At 37.1% G+C, this 14,298-nt stretch overlaps 1 protein-coding gene across 1 annotated transcript in view; it reads left to right on the top strand.

The window, feature by feature from the left end:
• Positions 1-2,276: 2,276 nt before the first annotated feature.
• The window catches only part of LOC131164979 (ferredoxin C 2, chloroplastic), a 40,139-nt gene continuing 28,117 nt past the window's right edge, over positions 2,277-14,298 (top strand). The window contains exons 1-2 of the mRNA XM_058122556.1: positions 2,277-2,679; positions 2,825-2,888. Coding sequence (XP_057978539.1) covers positions 2,425-2,679; positions 2,825-2,888 — 319 coding nt within the window. The 5' untranslated portion in view covers positions 2,277-2,424. The remainder of the gene's footprint in view (positions 2,680-2,824; positions 2,889-14,298) is intronic.

The following is a 14,298-nucleotide window of genomic DNA, read 5'->3' as shown; positions in this document are numbered from 1 at the left end:
AAAAACAACTTTGGGGTTTGTTTCAACTCATATTTCCTATGAAAAAAACTTTGAAGTATTCACATGGAATTTTATAATGATAGTATGCTTTGACTCATAATATTATATCATGTATACCTTGCGTCTGACAAGGGGTGGAGAGGAGGAAAGGGCCAAGGATCTTATATAGAGAGGCTGTGAACATTGAAAAAGTAAACTTAAGCTTAATTTTGTTCAATTTTGATCAATTTTTTTTTTGGTAAATTTTGTATAACCTTATCCTCTAAGTGGATAACTTGAACAAATCTTTTGTTTAATTTCATGCTATGCAATCCCATTTAAATATCAAAAAAAGATTTCAAAGCTATTTTTTCATGATTAAAATCTCATTATTGTCTATAAATTCTAAAATAAAACACCTACCTTACCTTGGCAACCTCCTGATTATGAGAAAATGACCTGGAGAAGACCTATTCATAGGTCTAACTAGCTCTTATCTCTGGCATCCTTGCTCCTAGTATAACAAGAAATGATTCAATTTGGTTGCCTAAATTAGGATAGTAAGAAGATCTATTTTTACTATAAGGACTGTATGATTAATAGAAAAAATACTTAAGAAATACTTGTTATCATGTCCAACTCTTAGCCATGTTATCCTTCTGATATCACAATGAAGCACTTAGGTTGGTAGCCTCCATAAGGATAATGAAATCATAGTTTTACCCTAACAACCACTAGATTAAGAGAAAATAGACTTGAAGAAAATCTATTCTCAACTCAAACTCTTAGCTATGTTATCCTTTTTATATCACAAGGAAGGGACATTTTTGCTTGCCTATGCAAATATTTATAGTGATGACCTATTCTCAACCAGTTGAGTTAGAGAAAATGAAATTGATCATAGAAGAACTTTATATTCTCAAGTTTTGTTCTTAGCCTTGTCATCCTCATTATAGCACAATATGTCATGAGTTAAGCTTGTTTAGGATATTAGCTGTGGCCGCTTGTCTTGTATGTGTACATGGGATGGGTGACCATCATGTAAATAGTAATGGAAGTTTATTCATTGATTGTGATACTGCCTTAGTGTAAAATGAGAGTATGATTCCTCTATTAGTTTTATGTTTCCTAATGGCTAAGTTAGAATAAAGAGAACGCTTTTTAGAGAGGGTGAGTGTTCATCAATCATCGTAAAACTTACTAATTATTAGAAATGTATTTAGCCAACTTGCCTTCATCACTGCACATGTTACTTGTAAAGATGTTGATAATGAATTGCATTATTTTATAGTTTACCGCGGAACTCTCATTTGCTTTCAAGCTTGTTCACTGCTTCCGCTTACTTTATATTCGATAGTTGTGAATGATTCTTATGGTGAAATTGCAGTATATTTAGTTGATTGGTTAAGAGTGTTATAACTAGTGTTGTACAATCCATTACAAAGGTATGAAGTATTCGACATGACACAAAGAAGGTTGGCGTAGGCTAGTTAATTACCTACGTGAGGGTAGTGATTATCTATTCTTACCTTGACAACCACCTGCTTAAGAGAGTGAGACCTGAAGAGTACTTATCTTCAGCCATATTGTCCTCCTTTAACACAAGGATGGACATAGGTTTATTGTCTACAAATGAAAGGTGGTAAATAAGAGCTATTCTTACCTTGGTGACTATTCATACAAGAGAAAAATGACCTAAAGAGAATTTCCCCTAATTTTAACTCTTAAGAAACTATAGTCTTCCCTAAACAAGAAAGATGAACTCGAAAGATCTATCCTTTCCTTGACAACCACCCAAGTTAAAGAAAAAGGATTTAGTAAAAATTTATTCTATGATTTCATTAAGAGTTTATTCTAAGGGAAGCTATTGTAACTTGTAATGGGTTAATTATTTGGCACGATATTAGTTTCCTCTTATATTGGCTAATGGCATGTGCAAGTTGCTTTATTGACCCCTATCTTTTTGGAGGATTTTTCTTGCATGTGGTAGTTTTGGTTTTACCATAATCACTCACTTTACCTATAAAAAATAATAAAAACTTGTAAAATCTTTTTTCTTAGAACGACACGTCGTTATGATATTTTTTCATAACTAATAAAATAATAAAATATTTTAGGTACTTTTTTAAAGTTTGAAATTTTTATATTTATGTTTAGGCTTAATTTAAATTTGAGTGGATGTGATAAATTTCAATATAATTTATATTACATATTATTTCAATTTAATATAAATTTAAACATCTGTCCAAATTTGGAGGTTAAAGTTTTATATTTAAATTTTAAGAGGATGGTGAGCATTTTCGGAAGAAAAACAAAACAGTAGAAAACGACGCTGTTTAAAATCAAAGAACGATGCCGTTATCCCGTTGCAGCCAATAGCCAAATCTCTTCCTCTTGCGCACAAACCCCAGCAAAGAGAGAGAGAGAGAGAGAGAGAGCTTCTGCATGGACCTTCGACCTCCCTGCAATATCTGGTCTTTAATTCACCGGCAACCTTCTCTTTACCGGCGAGTTCCTCTGCCATTCTCCCACACTCATCCCTCCAGTTTGTCCAAATGCCGCCGCAAAACGAAGTCGGAGCTCCAGACGCCGGCGGGTGTCTCAGGCCGCACGAACAATTACCCCCCCTCAATTTCATCCCATAAAGTCACCGTCCACGATCGGCAACGCGGAATCGTCCATGAATTCTTCGTTCCTGAGGTACCTTTGATTTTGTCTTGTTCGTTTCTCGGGAAGAGAAGAGAGAAAAAAAGAAAAAGAAAATAGAATAGCTTTAACCGAGTAGGCGGGCTTTTGAAGAGGTAAGAGTAAAGTAGTTTGGTGTTTTTGACATTTTCCAACGCAGGACCAATACATATTACACACTGCTGAGTCCCAGAATATTTCGCTTCCATTTGCTTGCAGGCACGGTATTGTTCTTAATTGTGACAGTTACACATTTGTTAACTTGTTTATTTACTTGTTGAAGCGATGAGTGCCATAAGCATAAGATTAAATCAACAATGCTTACTATTACTCAATTGATGTTGTCGCGTACAGTTCACGAGTCAACTAGACGATAGTCTTTAATTTGGTTATCGTTCTGTTCTTTTCTTTCTTTTCTTTGTTTAAATCCTTTTTGCATTGTATATTAGCTAGCATGGTTAAGCGACATTGAAACTATTCCAAAGGCATCAATTTTAATTTTTTAGTGGACCTAATTTGGCAAAAATTTTCATCCGAAGAATTTTGTTCATGCCAAATTCCATTACAATGGCTTAAAGTGTGATTGCCTGATTTAATGGCAGCATTTATCCCTAAGAATTGATTTTCTGTGTGTCTGTTTGTGTGCCCCATATTTTCTTGGTTTGTTCCTTTCATATGTATCGTGGTAAGGTTGTTGCATCCAAAAGTAAAGGTTGAAGGTTGACGTAATCTCTCTCTCCAGCCGTGGAGCTACAATTATATAGATAATGCCCTTAGTGATGACATCAAAGCAAGTGTTATATTCTAACTTTACCTTTTTTGCCTTTAGTATCTTAATTCTTTCTACACATTGTTAGACACAAGCCTAGCCAAGAAGGAGGGTTGTGCCCCAGCTGAGCAATGTGTTGAGTGTTAAGACTTTCACCACCTAAATGTAATAGAAGATGAACAAGGGGGGCGAGGTCATTGCCTCGAAGTGATGCATAATGATGGCACTTGACACAACATTATATATACAAGGATTCCTATGTCATTTTGAGCGTGGTGGGTTTCACTAGTCGAGCTTGATCAGGGCATTATGCTTGCATGTGCCTGCTTGTTTTATGTACATGGGATGAGTAGTCATCATGTAAATAGCAGTATAGGTTTTTTTATTGAGTGTATTTACATGTTAGTGTAAAATGGAAGTATGAGCTCCTTGATTAGTTTTATGTTTCCTAGTGCCAGAGTTAGAAATAGTGTACAAAGCTCTTTAGGGGAGGGTGAGTGTTCATTAATCTTTGTAAAACTCATTGATATTTGTAAACGTGTTTAGCCCACTTGCTTGCCTTGCTAAACGCATGTTGCCTACGAAAATGTTAGTAATTGTGTTGCTTTACAGTTTACTATGTGATTCACATTTGCTTCCATGATTGCTTATTGCTTTTGTTTACTTCGCATTCAATGGCTATGATTCTTGTGAATGCATTCTTGTGGTAAATTGCGGTACTTTCAGCTTATTGGTTAAGTAGGATTGCTTTAGCTAGTGCCGCATGCCCTTCACAAGGTGTGGGTGTTCGGACTGTGATAGTTGGTACTGGAGCTTGATTAATTGCTTCAATGAATTTAGTTTCCTTCGTATTGTAAGTTGTGTGAAGCATTGGTAAGAGACCATGTAAACCAATATTGATAGTATTGAGGCACTAGAGTGCAAGTTGAGACAACCAACTATGTGGTTGCGGAGATGGCTAGACTTGTTGAATGTGTTGATGTAATGGAGGGATTACAAAAACATAAATAGGGTTCTTTGTGGATATGTTGGAGGACTTTTGCGCTGCGGTAGAAGCTTTATAGATTCAAATGGGGTATCTTAATGCCAAGATGAACTAGATGGTTCATGCTGTTGGGAATTCCAACATTATGTGAGTGGAGTATGGAACAACAAGGGTGCCAGAACCTTGAGCGTGTGATTGTGCACATGATGCTAAGGAGCTATAGAACTTCTTATTTGACATGGAACATAACTTTCATGCGGCAAGGATTGGCTTGTATGAGGTAAAAGAATCCATGACAACAATGTACTTGAGTGGTGAAGCTAAATTCTGATGGCATACCAAGTATGACAAAATACAAAATGGACAGTATGTGTTTGATATTTATGAAGACTTGAAGAGAGAGGTAAAGACCTAATTCTTTCCTGAAAATGTTGAGTAAAGTGCTCGATGCAAATTGCAAGACCTTCAACACACTAGTATAGTAAGGGACTGTGTGAAACAATTTTTTGCCTTGATGTTAGATATCTAGGACAAATTAGAAAAAGATAAGCTTAACTAACTAATTTCTTGACTGGTTGAAATCGTGGACAAGGGCAGAACTTCATTGACAAAGAGTTCAAAACTTGTCTACTGTATAGGTTGTTGCAGAACGCTTAACTAACTACACTGGCTAGAGTTCGAAATGTTCAAAGAGAGTGGCATGTTGGGTATAAATAGTGGAAAGTCTTTCAAGAATGGCAAACTCAGAAGTGGGGAGTTGACATCAAATCATTAAGTTCAAAGGAAGCTTTATCGTCTTGATCAATCAACACATCCACTAGTAAGGATAAGTTGGCATGCTTCTTATGTCTCACCTTCACTGAGTTACTGATTGCCCTCACAAGTCATCTCTCATTGCCTTGCAAGTTATCATTGTGGAGGGGGCACAAGAAGATGATGAGGATGAGGAAGAACCCCGAGGATGGGTGCAATTCGGTTACTAAACCCATTAGCAAAAGAACCAAAAAGTTACCCAAGCAAAAGGGCTAATGTTTGTGGATCTACAAATCAATGGGAAGAGCACCTATGTTGTGGTGGATAGGGGCTACCCATAATTTTGTCTCACAAGAAATGCAGAGACTCAAATTGAACTTGGAGAAGGACTCAAGACTTATAAAAGTGTTTAAATCTACAACTCAACTTACTCTAGAAGTAGTCAAGCAAGTGATTCTAAAGCTTGGACAGTGGGCAGGACATGCAAATTTTATAGTTGTGCAAATGATGATTTCGAATTCTTGAGGGAGACTAAGGCATACCAATGCTGTTTGCTGATTCTCTTTGTTTGATGGGAGACCACCCTTGCATGGTGCAAGTCGTTGTGAAGAAAGGGGATAGCGAGAAGTTCTTCATGGCCATGCAACTCAAGAACGATTTGAAAAGGGGTGAACAACCATATCTTGTCACATTGGTGGTGAAAAGAGGTAGGCGAAAGCGGGTGCCTAATACCATTCAAGATGTGTTGAATGAGTATAAAGTTGTGACGTCGAATAAGTTGCTGCACAACTTGCCTCCATAATGGGGTGTGGAGCATGAGATCGAGTCGTTACTAGGGTTGAAGCCTCTTGCTAAAGGGCCAATATTGGATGGTCCCTCTAGAATTAGCATAGTTGATGACGCAAATTGATGAATTTTTTATAGTAGGCTATATACGTCCTGCCAAAGTGTCATGGTCCGACTATTTTCACACCGTTGTGAAGGGTCCGTGTGGCGCTAGCTAAAGCACTCTTGCTTAACTAGCCAGCCTATCGTTTACCAACATTCATCCACAAGGTACTTTCATTAACATTCAATCAGATAGCAGCGGAAATAATAATCAATTCGTGAAAGCCGTGGCAACCAAGCAGTAAACATTGAAGCAAACGTAATTCATTAACAAATCCTCCGTTGATATGTTGTACTTAGAGAGGGAGGCAAGTAGGCTAAGCACGTTGACAATTGCTAGTGAGTTTTACAATGACTGATGAACACTCACCCTCCCCTAAAGAGGTTTTTATGTAATTATCATCCTGGCACTAGGAAACATCAAAGTGACCGAGGAGTCAAACTGCCTTATTTGACTTACAAAGACTCTACTAGCAGAAAATAACCCTACACTAGTATTTACATGATGGAAACCCATCCTAAGCACACGAGATAAGCGGTCACAGGCAAGCATAATGCCCTGAACAAGCACTGTGTGGACTAATGCACGCTTAACAAGGTGACTTTCCACAAAAAAAATCCTATCCCACTAATTGTTCACTTTTTTGATCAATTAAGCCATGCTAAGTACTTCACCAAACTTGACTTGTGGGCAAGCTACTATTAGGTGAAGATAGCAGATGGTGATGTGCCAAAGACTACTTGCTTGACATAGTAGGAGGCATATGAATTCTTGGTGATGCCGTTTAGATTGACCAATGTTTTAGCGACATTTTGTGCATTGATGAACTAGGTGTTTTATGAGTACCTTGATAAGTTTGTCATGGTGTACTTGGATGACATTGTTGTTTACAGTTCCACTCAAGAGGAACATGAAGAGCATCTATGGAAGATGTTCGATAGGATTAAAGATAACAAATTTTATGTGAAGAAAGAGTAATGCTTTTTTGCTCTGAGGAGCATCAAATTCCTTGATTGTCTGGTTGAACAAGGTTGTATATGGATGGATTTGGAGAAGGTGAATGTTATTCAAGATTCAAAGATCCCAACTGCACTGCTGCAGCTGCGTTCCTTCCTTGGACTTGCCATCTATATTAGAAGTTCGTAGAGGGGTACTTAGGGAGAACTACCCGGCTAACAAAATTGTTGAAGAAGGGTCATAGGTTGAACTGGACAGAGAAGTACCAAGGAGCCATTGACAACTTGAAGGAAGCTATGATGCGAGATCTGTACTTGCTTTACTGGACATCATGAAACCCTTCGAGGTACAGATAGATGCATTAGACCATGCCCTTAGTCGAGTCTTGCTATAGGATAGACACCCTGTTGCGTACAAGAGCTGTAAGCTTAGTGAAGGTGAACGAAAGTACACAAATTAAGAGAAGGGGATGCTAATGGTGATATATTCTTTGCGTGTGGTGGCAATACCTACTTGAGTTGAAATTCGTGGTGAAAACAAATATCTTGACTGCTAGTCATTTCTTTACTCTAACAAAAGTTTTCACCCAAGGGCCTATTAGCATTTCTAGCATAGCATGATTTCTCATTCAAGCACAATGTGGGGTGGATGATTGAAGTTGTAGATGCACTGAGCAGAAAGGCTGAGCTTGTGGCCTTAAAAATGGTAACACATTTGACAATAAGCAAGATTATCGGAACAATGTAGGAGTGCATTAAGGAGAACCTTGTCAAAGATCCAGTTGCCTAAAACCTCTTTAAGCTGGTGAAAGAGAGCAAAGCTCTCTAGTTTTGGATGTGGGAAGGATTGATAATGACACATGGTAACTGACTCTTTGTGCCTCGTTCTAGTGATTTGAGGAAGACATTGCTGAGAGCATGGTCTTAAATTTCCACGAAATTGTTGAAATTTCCATTGAAATTTTCAATTTCTATGACCCTCGAAACCGAAATGGTAGTCGATTTCCGTCTTGTATAATTTCCATCAAAATCTCAATGAATCATCCGAAATTTATTGAAATCTCAAAATTTTAGTGAAACTTGTTGAAAATTGAACTATGCAATGAAATTTCCTCAAAATTGAAATGAGAGATTTAGGAGTGAAGTGAAATATCTCTCTTAAATTATTTAATTTTATTTTTATCGAAACAAAAGATTATTATAAGTGCTTTTGAAATTATATGAAAAAAGAAACTTACAACAACATTTTATTTAACCATTCATGTCTAAATTATCATTATTTGTATAAAAAATAATATTTAAATGATTTATGAATTTCATTTTTATTAACTGATTCACTAAATATGTTTAATGTACATTATCTTACAAATACGTTTGATGCACATATTATATTACAACTTCTCTACCTCATACACCACATAGATGTATTTACTTGTAATATATTAGTCCTAAAACTTACATTATTATGTCTTTTAATCACTTCTAAGGCTTCATAAAAGAATTCCATGCTTTACTATTGATTTCCATTATTTTTTTCAAATCGAAATTGAAATTTTTGCCAAAATTTCCGTACTTTTGGAGCTTTGAAATTTGAGACGAAATCAAAATTTATGACCTTGGCTGAGAGAGTGTCATGACACCATGTGGGTAGGCAACCAAGGCTGGCAACACACTTTGGAATTGTTGAAGTAGGGGTACTACTAGCCACACATACGTGATGAGGTACACTTGAACTTGCCTGACCTCCCAGCATGATAAGGTGCAACGGAAGAAGATCGCAGGGCTGTTAGATCCTATTCAAGTACCAATGAGACCATAAGAGAGTGTCTCACTTGACTTCATCACTAGCCTATCGAAAGTTGGAGTCGCAGGGTATATACTCATGGTTATAGACATGTTTTTGAAGTATAGTACTTTCATACTTGCACTGTAGTACTATATCATAGAGGAGACAACACAATTGTTCTTCAAGCAGATTATGAAGTATTGAATTGTTCCCTAGAACATTGTTATTGATTGTGACTCAAGATTCATAGGGAATTTCTATACATAATTTTTCAAAATTCTCAATTCGTAGCTTGAATCTTTTCAAGCTACCACCCATTAGTAGATAGATAGACAAAGGGATTCAACGAGCTACTAGAAAAGTACTTGGTCCATTTCAGCATTGCCAACTAGAAGCATTGGGTGCATCTAGTTGACGTGGCCTAGTTCTATTTCAAAGCCTAAAAGAGCTCAATGACCAACAAGGGCCCTTTTGAGCTTGAAATAGGCCAAGAATCGTTGGCACTTCACATAGTGGACGAGCTATACAGAGGAAAGAGTTTGAGAGCATAGATCTTCACTAAAGGATGGAAATAGGCGTGGAGATCGCCTGAGCTTACCTAGAGAAAGCTTCCAAGTGGAGGATGAAGAAGTGGGTAGATCACATAAGAAGACCATGACACTTCAAGGTGGGTGACTTGGTGCTTTTTAAGCTCCATCTAGAATAGATAATGTCACTATGAGGCCGAGATAGGAGACTATGTCACAAATATGATGGACCAGTCCCCGTCTTGACTAAAATCGAGAAGGCCTCTTACAAGGTTGATCATCCGGCTTGGGTGAAGATGAATATTGTGTTTCACATCAGCTTCCTCAAGTCATTCATTGCTATCACTGAAGACCCGAGCAAAAGTTAGTCAACCAAAGCATCACTGAAGACAATGCAACCTGTTAGAAGAGAAGTTGAAGTCATCCTTGCAGGCCTTGAAGATGAAGAAATCGGCTGGATGTCAGCGGAAGACATGGAACTATTGGTGGACAAAGTTGAAGAGTGCTTAGCATCAAAGTCTACAATGACATCAACTGTATAAGCGTGGAGAAGGTCATGAGTAGATATTGTTTAGAGCATTATGCTTGCTTGTGATCACTTGTCTTATATACATGGGTTGGTAACCAGTATGTAAATTGTAGTATAGGTTTTATTCATTTAGTGCATTTATTCCTTAGCGTTAAATAGGAGTGACTTGTGGATAAATTTTATGTTTCTTGGTCCTAGAGTTAGAATATAGTAAAAAACTCTTTGTAGGCCTTGAAGATGAAGAAATCGGTTGGATGTCAACGGAAGACATGGAACTATTTGTGGACAAAGTTGAAGAGTACTTAGTATCAAAGTCTACAACGACATCAATTGTACAAGCATGGAGAATGTCACGAGCAGAGCTTGTTTAGAGCATTATGCTTGCCTGTGATCACTTGTCTTGTATACATGGGTTGGTAACCAGTATGTAAATAGTAGTATAGGTTTTATTTATTTAGTGCATTTATTCCTTAGCATTAAATGGGAATGACTCGTGGATCAATTTTATGTTTCTTGGTCCCATAGTTAGAATATCGTAAAAAACTCTTTGGGGGGAGGGTGAGTGTTCATCAGTCATTATAAAACTCACTAGCATTTGTAAACGTGTTTAGCCTAGTTGCTTCCTTTGCTGACACTTGTTGCCTATATAGGTGTTAGTGATGAATTCCGTTGCTTTACGATCTCCCACATGATTCTCATTTGCTTATGTCATAGTTTAAAATCCCGAATTAGTGACCAACTTGGTGAAGCCATTGGGTTGGTTAGACCGATTGAACCAGCAGTTGATCCTATAATACTAGAGTAATATACACACATATACACGTATATATTTATATAATGATAACTATTTTTAGTAGTCAAACTAATATTAAATAATAATGGGAGGGATTTAATTCAATTAATAAAATTTTAAAATTGGTAAAAGAGTTTAAGATTTGCTTAATTTATAAAATATTGAATAAGAGTAAGGTAATTTGATTCCAAGAATTTATTTAAGGTAAAAGAGTTTAAAATTTGATTTAATTTATATATATTACTTATAAGTTTAATATTTGATTTAATTTGTATATTACTTATACGCATTTAATGATTGTGGGAAGATTAATATACATTTTGGATATGAAATAAGTTGATTATGTATATATATATAATATATTATGTTGACAAAGGAAACAACAACAATTGTCTGGTGTGCTGCTAAAGATTCTCTCCACCCTTCCAGGAGGTCCCGAGTTCAATTTCAGTGGCTTTTAAAATTTAAAAGCCTTTTTACCCTTTTAAATGAGCGCCTGAGTCAACTTACATGAGTTTCGGGTCAAACCAGGTTACATCGAGTCGTCCAGGTTTGGCGGGGTTAGCTCTGGCTCTTGTCAAAATAGGTTTGTGACATCACTCAAATTGAAACAATGGCCAGTTCCATCTGATCTAGTACGAGTCTTTAAACCATGGCTTACATGATTGCTTACTAGCTATTATACCAAGGATGTCATAGAGTGAGAAAATGTTCATAGGACTTTAGAGACTTGCAACTTAGGCCAAAGAACACACAAGTGAGGAGGAGGGAGTGATTTGATATTAGTGGTAGTATGAAGGTTAAGGGTAGGCTGTAGACCTAGAATGGACCTTAGTATGGATTTTTCGATACTCCGACTTTTGTAGAATATTGATCTAGATAGTGCAAAATGGTGGAAAATGATTCATATAACCGACTCCACTTGGTGGCAATAAGGCTTGGTTGTTGTTGTTGAAGAAATTTGTTTGTACTTTGGGGACTTTATTTTTAGTGGCTCGGTATACCCTCAGTTTAGTTGTCAAATTTATTTCACAATGCTATGCTTTTGAGGGTGAAGAAAAGATCGTTGGATTATGCTTGTTATCCATTTGTTTTTTGGATGATTTAACACTCACAATGTTATGGTTTTGATCAAAATCAAGAAAATGAGAGAAAAATCTAAATTTGATCTTGAGCATTTGATCTGAATTTGATCTTGAGCATTTGCCTATATTTTCATGTAAAAAAAAAAAAAAAAAACAAAGTTTAGAAGTTTCATGGATATTGTTAATGGTTATTTTAGTCTTTTAGTATTAGTATCGTGTTAGTGTTATGTCAATAAATGAGAGTTAGTAAGGGTATTATGGTCATAGAATGTATTTGATATGTATTATAAATAGAGGGAGAGAGACCTAGCGTTGTGTTAGATTATTCATTTAATAAAAAATCTCAACATGGTATCAGAGCATGAATCAACCTAAACCCTACCACCAAACCAAACTCAATCATCGCTAGAAAACACCCTCCTGTTGCTGCATTTCTTAGGAGCACTACAACCTTTATTTCACAAACCAACCAGATAGCCAAAGACAGAACCCTTTGAATTATAACCCTGCAATATCCCATCATCGAAAACCTCCCCATGCGCCAGCCAACTGCCGGCAGTCCTGACCCCATGTGTTGGCACATGAGAGAGTTTCTGGCTATCTTTTTTCTAATTTTTTCCTCCATAATGTTCTGATTCCTTCTATAGACCAAAGTATCACGCTATTTGGCTTTTTTTTTTTGCCCAAAGATCCAATCCTTTTCGTCCGTGCACTCATGGTAATTCGCTAGACGTTGTTCGACATTAGTAAAGGCAATTGGTGAGTCTCTTGGAGCAGTGGCAGTGTTCATTAGCTGATTTTGTGAGGCTGTGGCAGTGTTATATCAGTTTGTTGGTGACTTGTCCATGATAGTTTCGGTGGTTCACCTCATTCATGGTTGTCTTGGTTAGTTTGATTGTTCCTCTTGTTTGTCAATGGTCTGGTTTGTGAGTGTTGGGATGGAGTCTATGAATCTCAAAAACATGTTTCCTTCATCGCTGCTGCAGATAACAACCAAAAAGTTGGATTGAAAGAATTATGTTCAGTGGCTAAGGCTGTTAGGGTTTATTTAGCTGGATTAGGAAAAATTGACCACTTGTTCCAATTGGTCCTCCTAACGAGAAGAGAAAAGAAGTCCATTCTCAAGAAGGTGCTTTGATTGTTTCCCTTTTATGGAACTCGATGGAACCCTAAGATTGCATGGATGTGCATGCATCTAGAAACATGCAAGGAGATTTGGGATTATACCAAGCTTTTGTACTTAGTAACATTACACGTATGTATGATTTATTCCAAGAGTACTTTTAGTTATAGCAGGAAGATAGGAGCATTGTTGAGTATTTTGGAGAGATGAAACGTATTTGTGAGGAGCTTAACATTGTGCAATCTATAACCACCGATTTACATAAGATGCAAAAGCAGAGAGGGCAGATGATAGTTCTTCAAATTTTAGTAGGTTTGAAACCCAAGTTCAAGGCAGTCCGGTCCTAGATAGTAGTGCAGAGTTGCCATCATTTTCCAATGTTTATTCTCGCGTCCTTCATACTTCTTCACCACACATTATCTTGCTTGTGCATCTAGCTTTAAGAGGACAATCTTTGCCATGCACGGTGATTCTAGTTTTCAACCAAGTAGCTGCAAAAGTTATTGAGGTGGATAGAGTGGCAGTGGCGGAAAAGATGGATGACCTAGAGTCACTCCTCTCAAGTGTGCTCATTGTAGAGGAGTTGTTCATACTATTGAACAGTGTTGGGATCTTCGTGGTAAACCTTCACTTGTTGCAATGTAGCCACCACAGAATCCACACCTTTAGGGCTAGGTGGGGAGCAACGTACCATATCTATGTCAGAGAAGAATGTTTCAAGTTTTAGCAATGTCAAGTGTCATAGCAAGCTTAACTTCCAATTGCTCCCTTGCCCAAACAGGTAACCCCACAATTTGCCTGTCATCCAGTATTTCTCGTCCTAGTCCTTTGGTTATAGACTTTATTGCCACCAATCATACCATAGGTATACCTAATTTCTTCTCTGCCCTCTAGTATCCTGAAAACTTACCTCATGTTATTCTTGCTGATGGATCCACCATAGTTGTTAAGGGAATTAGGACTGTAAATCGTACTTCCTCAATTTCTCTTCCTTATGTTTTATATATTCCCAAGTTTCCTTTCAATCTTAAGTCAGTTAGCAAGATTACTAAATCCATGAATTGTTTAGTAACATTCTTCCTTGATTCTATGGTCATTTTGAATTTGAAGATGAGGAATACGATTGGCGAAGGGAATGAAGCTGGTGGACTTTATCACATTGAGCAGTTATCTCCTTTTACTACTTGCACTCCTGTTGCTGCACCTCTCCAGATTCATTGTCACCTTGATCATTCTTCCTTGGAAAAGTTGAAAGGTCTAGTTCTTGATATGTGTTTTGTGTCTAGTCTTGATTGTGAGTCGTGTAAGTTGGGAAAGCATCATTGTGTCTTTTCTGCTTCTTGACTCAAAAAATAGGAGCAAGCCCCTTCATGTTAGTCCATTATGATGTTTGGTGTCCTAGTTGAGTTATGTCCAAGTTGGGTTCTTGATACTTTGTA

The sequence above is a fragment of the Malania oleifera genome, chromosome 9 (genome assembly GCF_029873635.1).
Source record: "Malania oleifera isolate guangnan ecotype guangnan chromosome 9, ASM2987363v1, whole genome shotgun sequence".
NCBI classification, from domain to species: domain Eukaryota; kingdom Viridiplantae; phylum Streptophyta; class Magnoliopsida; order Santalales; family Ximeniaceae; genus Malania; species Malania oleifera.
Note: the sequence above shows the minus strand (reverse complement) of the source record. Positions and strands in the feature narration are given on the sequence as shown.